Genomic DNA, 5,247 nt, shown 5'->3' with positions numbered 1-5,247 from the left:
GGGCGGCGAGCCAAGCGAGCCTCCGGGACCCACAGTGAGAGGGCAGCAGCAGCGGGCAGCGTTGGGCCGGCAGGGGACAGTACGGTACAGGCTCGGCGTTGGTTTTGGCTCCGGGAACCTGGTTGGTAAGATGTGGTGCAGAGTGGGGAGCGGCGAGGAAAAGGCGTGGGAGGAGAGTGAGGAAAGGGGAGCCTCCCCCCCCCCCACTACGTAGCCAGGGCTCCCTGATTGGCTGGGAGACCCTCGGGCGGAGGGGCTAGGACTAGGGAACCAACCACAGCGTCGCAGGTGTTCCGAGGCAGTTTTGCAAGATTCCTCCGCTTGGGACTTGCAATGTTTGTTCCTTTCACTGAACTACGGGGGTTTGGGTTAGGGGAAGTCGCTAAAGTTTTAACTTAGCACCAGAATGTCTCTGCACCGAGGCTGAGGAACGTATGTCTCTCATTTATTTTCTCTCTCTTCACTATAGTCAAAAAGGCATAGTTGGAGGGGACCAGGGCTGCGGTATTGGTCGTTGAGGATCTTCCAGGGACTCCTCCCATCCTCTGACTCCTCATTCTTTACCTGTTCTCCCTCATTCCGTTCTTCCTGATGTAAACTGTGTTGTCTTGAATTCAGACCAAGGAAATGTTTTCCTCCCGTTTCTTGAAAGGTGTCAGGCTGCTTAGCAGCTTCTTCCAGCAGCCTGGGACCATCTGAGCTGCAACCACCAACCCATTACAAGGGCCAGATTCTAAGGCACTTTTCTCCCACCCTGCCCCCAGTTCTGATAAAAAAACAACAACAGCAACAACAACAAAGAACATTGTCTTTGTGGGCTAAGTTATTTTACTTGACATCGACTAAGGTGTATGCTCCTTAGAACAATTGAACATTCCTTGGAACAATTAAAATGGCAGCATTTGCCCATGAAAACGTTTAGAAGGCAAGAAGGGATAGAAAAGAACAAGGGATGGAAATGGGAAACACAGGAACAATGTGGGATGAATGATATTTAATTTGGGGGTTGCAAATGACAGCATGAAACAAAGGATGTACAAATTATTTTGTGCTATAAAACTTCACTGAAATCACATAAATAACAAAACAAAACAAAGATACATGGTGCTTTCCAGAAGGCCTCCCTCAGTCAAGCAAAATTGGACTCATTACCCTATTCCTAATGCTATCAATTGAATTGATTTGTAGTGACTCTATTGAACAAAGTAGAATTGTCCCAGTTTTCAAGGTTGTAAATCTTTACAGAAGAAGACTACCATGTGTACCATATGTATCACAGATGGGTTTAAATTTCTGACCCTAGGGTGGCAGCTGGGTGCGTTAGCCATTGTACCACCAAAATAAACTTCGGAGAGGAAGAGTCTGTGAACAGGCAGATGGAGTGGAGATAGGAGACTGGATGCTTCAGGCAGAAGAAAACAGTTGTGATTAAAGGCATGGCATTGGTTAACCGAATGTTTAGAGTAAGCTCTAAAAGGAGCAACATAAGCTGTTTCCAGGTAGACTCTAACCTAAAACCTGTCATTATGCACTCCACCATCACTTCCCCACTGCCAATTTCCATCCAGTTGGTCTCCAACGTGTGTTCATGGTTACCCCATGGTAACTGACTCAAGGTTCACATCTCCAGGAATTAAAAAAAACAACAACAACAAACTCCTATTGCTGTATCATGTCCTCTCAATACTCAGCACTGTGACTGTGAAGTTCGGTACCAGATCTGTACTCCACTGGGGAACTAGCAAATTCTGAACCTGTGTGGTTTGCTACCGTCCAGAGATAAATGCACACTCATTCACTCACTCACTCACTCAGAAGCAGCAAAGAGTTAAGCACAAGTTTATTAAAACATAGAATTACTTCAAAAGAAATGAAGCAGGTCTCTAAAGAATTGAGAGAAATGAAGAAATGAAGTGGGTCTCTCAAGAATTCAGCATAGTAAAGATACACCTTGCTCTGGGAGGGAAGCAGGTCACCCCTGTGAGTTGAGATGAGGACGGTATCTAGGAGAATACTTCTAGTTTTTATATGGCTTTAAGCTCTGTCCTTGTCTCAGATCTAAAACTATTCAGTCATTGGGGGGTAGTGTGACTATCTTGTCTTTCTCTACCCACCATTTTCATTATCTCTGGTCTCTTCCATTAGTAAGGAAATGGCTCTTCACCTTCCTTTGGGCTGGAGAGGTCTGTGAGAAAGCCTGTCTCCACCGCTTTTGTGTTTTAAATGTCTGACCATTTCTTTCCACTTATCACCTCTATCCTTCCCATTTTCTGACTAGCTAACTGGTGTGACTGTAGCAGAGACCGGTTCCCTTCTCAAACCCGAGAACCAATACAAACGATTGTTTGTATTACACTGCAGATTTCATTAACTCTATGAACGCCAGTCTTAAATGGTGTAGTGAATTAAGAGTTGGCCTGCTAACTCACAAGGTCAGCAATTTGAAACCATCCAATCATCAGCTCCTCCCACAAAGAGTAAATCTCAAAAACCCCCAGGGGCAGTGAGTTTCCTGTCTTATAGGCTTGCTGTGAGTCAGAATCTACTACATGGCAATGAACTTTTTTGCCACCCTTTTCTCCTCCGCAACCCTCCACCCGCATCCCTGCCATCCAGTAGCTGTCATTTCTGTCCCTGCCGCCTCTGGCTCTGCCCCACCCCTCCTCTCTGCTTTCTTTTTCCTCTGAGCCAGCGGAAGCCAGTATAGATGACCCGCCCACTTCCTCTTTGGAGATAGGTGTGTGTGTGTGTGTGTGTGTGTGTGTGTGTGTGGCAGGAAAGGCGGAGCCAATCCTCTGGGTATTTTTGTTTGTTGCAGCTGCTGCAATTAGCTAGCAGAATCTGGTCAAAGCTAGTCAACTTGCTTGAGAACGTCTGTTATTTATTGCTACAAAGACTGTATTTGATGTAGGTGGCTTCAGCTGCAGCCCCTTCGTGCGGTAGAGATAGTTGCATTCTGCAGGAGCTACAGACATCGTTTTCTAAGACAGCTTGTAGGTTTTACGCGCTAGCGACAAGACGTGCCTCTGGGACTGAAGAGCTGGTGCCGCAGTAATGCAAAGGCTGCCGCAGAGAATCGCAGCAATCGCAAAATCCAGGCCTCAGAGCCCTTGGATACCCTGACAGTCCCCTCGGTGGCCGCTTGCACCCATGAGGATTATCTGAGCGGCCGTGAAGAAGACCCTAACATCCCAGAGGCTAAAACCTCTACCACACCTGAAGAAGCATCCAACACTGCTCAAGCACAAAAGGCCTCGGTGGCCCGGAGCAATTATCAGGGGACCAAGAAAAGTCTCCTGGTGTCCATATTAGCACTTATCTTCATTATGGGTAACAGTGCCAAGGAAGTCTTGGTGTGGAAGGTGTTGGGGAAGTTGGGGATGCAGCCTGGCAGGCAGCACAGCATCTTTGGAGATCCAAAAAAAGTCGTCACTAAGGAGTTTGCTCGCAGATGGTACCTGATTTATAAGCCAGTGTCCCCCAGCCGTCCCGTGGAGTACGAGTTCTTCTGGGGACCTTGAGCACACGTGGAATCCAGCAAGCTGAAAGTTATGCATTTTGTAGCAAGGGTGCATAACTGATGCTCCAAGGACTGGCCATGTAATTACGATTGGGATTCAGATGACGATGCAGAGGTTGAAGCTATCCTGAATTCAGGTGCCAGGAGTTACTCAGGACCCTAAAGGAACTTAGGGCAGTCCCATGGGAGTGAAAAACAGTCAAAAGTACCCCAAGGAGTAGATCTCTGGACTCTCAGTTAACAATACCGGGGCTGGGGAGGGGGGACACTGTTTTGCTATTTGTTATCAGTGCTAATTAACTGCAGAATAGAGTATTTGTTTGTATATTGTATATTTGTATATTCATTGTACTGTACTATTGGAATAATATGTTTAAAATATAATTGTAGAAGAGTTTTTTAATTGAGTCATTTATATTCTTTGCTAGCATTTTAAACAGATTTGCTAATATTATAAAATGGTTTTCCTTCATATTCTGTGACTTGATACAAATTACTAATTTAAGCTGTTCTTTGAAAGTTTGAAATATCTAGTAAATTGACTCACCTTTCTGCATCTCTTTGTGTCTCCTGTTGTATAAAGAAGACTGACATTTACTGTGATTTTGCTTAGTTACTGCAGAATATAGAAAAAATAAAGGTATAATTACTAGGTTACTTGTTCATTTATTGACCACCTGTTCTAGATTGCACAGGTGAGACAAATATGTAAACTAACAGTGTGGTAAATGCTGTAATATGGGATAAGCATAGAGTTCTATGAAAAAATAAGGAAGAATATGTGAACTAATTGAGGATTGGGTCAGTCAAGGGATACTATGGACATTCAAGATAAGTTGGTGGGGGCTGGGAATAAAAGTGCATCAGATGGTACTATTAAAATATTTTGCATTAAGTACCTGTGTTAGACAGGGTTCTCTAGAGAGATAAAACCAAATTCTTGATAATATAATATATTTATTTATAAAGGTAATTAATATATAACAAGAAATGAAATGTTAAATCATAAAGATAATTAGATATATAACGAGAAATGAAATGTTAAATCATATACAGATAAATATACAATCTTAAATCATATACAGATAAATACACAAGAAATAAACAGTTAAATTAGAAGCACTATAAACGGCTTAGTGCAACTCACGTCCGTGAGAGAAAGTTGAGAGACTAGCAGTCCTTCCAGTCTCTATCTGATGCCAGATCTTCCTCTATTTGTAGAGAGAGCTAGGTTATGTCAGCACAGCAGCCAATCACAAGGCAGGTCACCAATTGCCAGTTCCCAGCTCCAGAGAAGTCTTAAAGGGACCTCAACTTACAGCAACACAGTCCACAGGCTAGGCGTCCCACAGGCTCTGTAGCCTTTAAATTAAAGCACAGAACAAGCAAGGCAGCCGCACACTGGTCCGATGATCACAGAGCGAGAGACAAGAAAGGCAAGGCTCACCAAGCCATCCATCTCTCCGCCCCTCAGTCAATCCCACCTGCGTTTATCAGCCAGGCTGGCACAATAAACTGTCTCAGTACCCTTGAAAACTTAACTCAGCTTGGGTGGTGGACCACTGACAAAGGAATAAGAAGTGAAGAAGGCAGCATAGGATGCCAGTGAGAGTAGATAAAACAACTCAGCTTGAGAGCAAAGGAGCAAAGCAAAGGAGAAGTTACTGGGAAAAGGCCATCATGGGACAAGGTGGAAATTAAAAAAATGGGACTGTCAGAAAATTATT

The 5,247-nt window shown here is 44.2% G+C and overlaps 1 protein-coding gene across 1 annotated transcript; it reads left to right on the top strand.

Annotated features, from left to right (window-relative positions):
- Positions 1–1,436: 1,436 nt before the first annotated feature.
- Positions 1,437–3,935, top strand: MAGEH1 (MAGE family member H1). Its single transcript, XM_013008609.2, is given in 2 exon segments — positions 1,437–1,463; positions 3,012–3,935. Coding segments are annotated over 2 exon segments (699 nt in total). The 3' UTR covers positions 3,684–3,935.
- The last annotated feature ends 1,312 nt before the right edge of the window (positions 3,936–5,247 follow it).

The sequence above is a fragment of the Echinops telfairi genome, unplaced genomic scaffold (genome assembly GCF_000313985.2).
Source record: "Echinops telfairi isolate 266 unplaced genomic scaffold, ASM31398v2 ScPeMD7_45;HRSCAF=164, whole genome shotgun sequence".
Lineage (NCBI taxonomy): Eukaryota > Metazoa > Chordata > Mammalia > Afrosoricida > Tenrecidae > Echinops > Echinops telfairi.
This window is presented reverse-complemented; position numbering and strand designations above follow the sequence as displayed.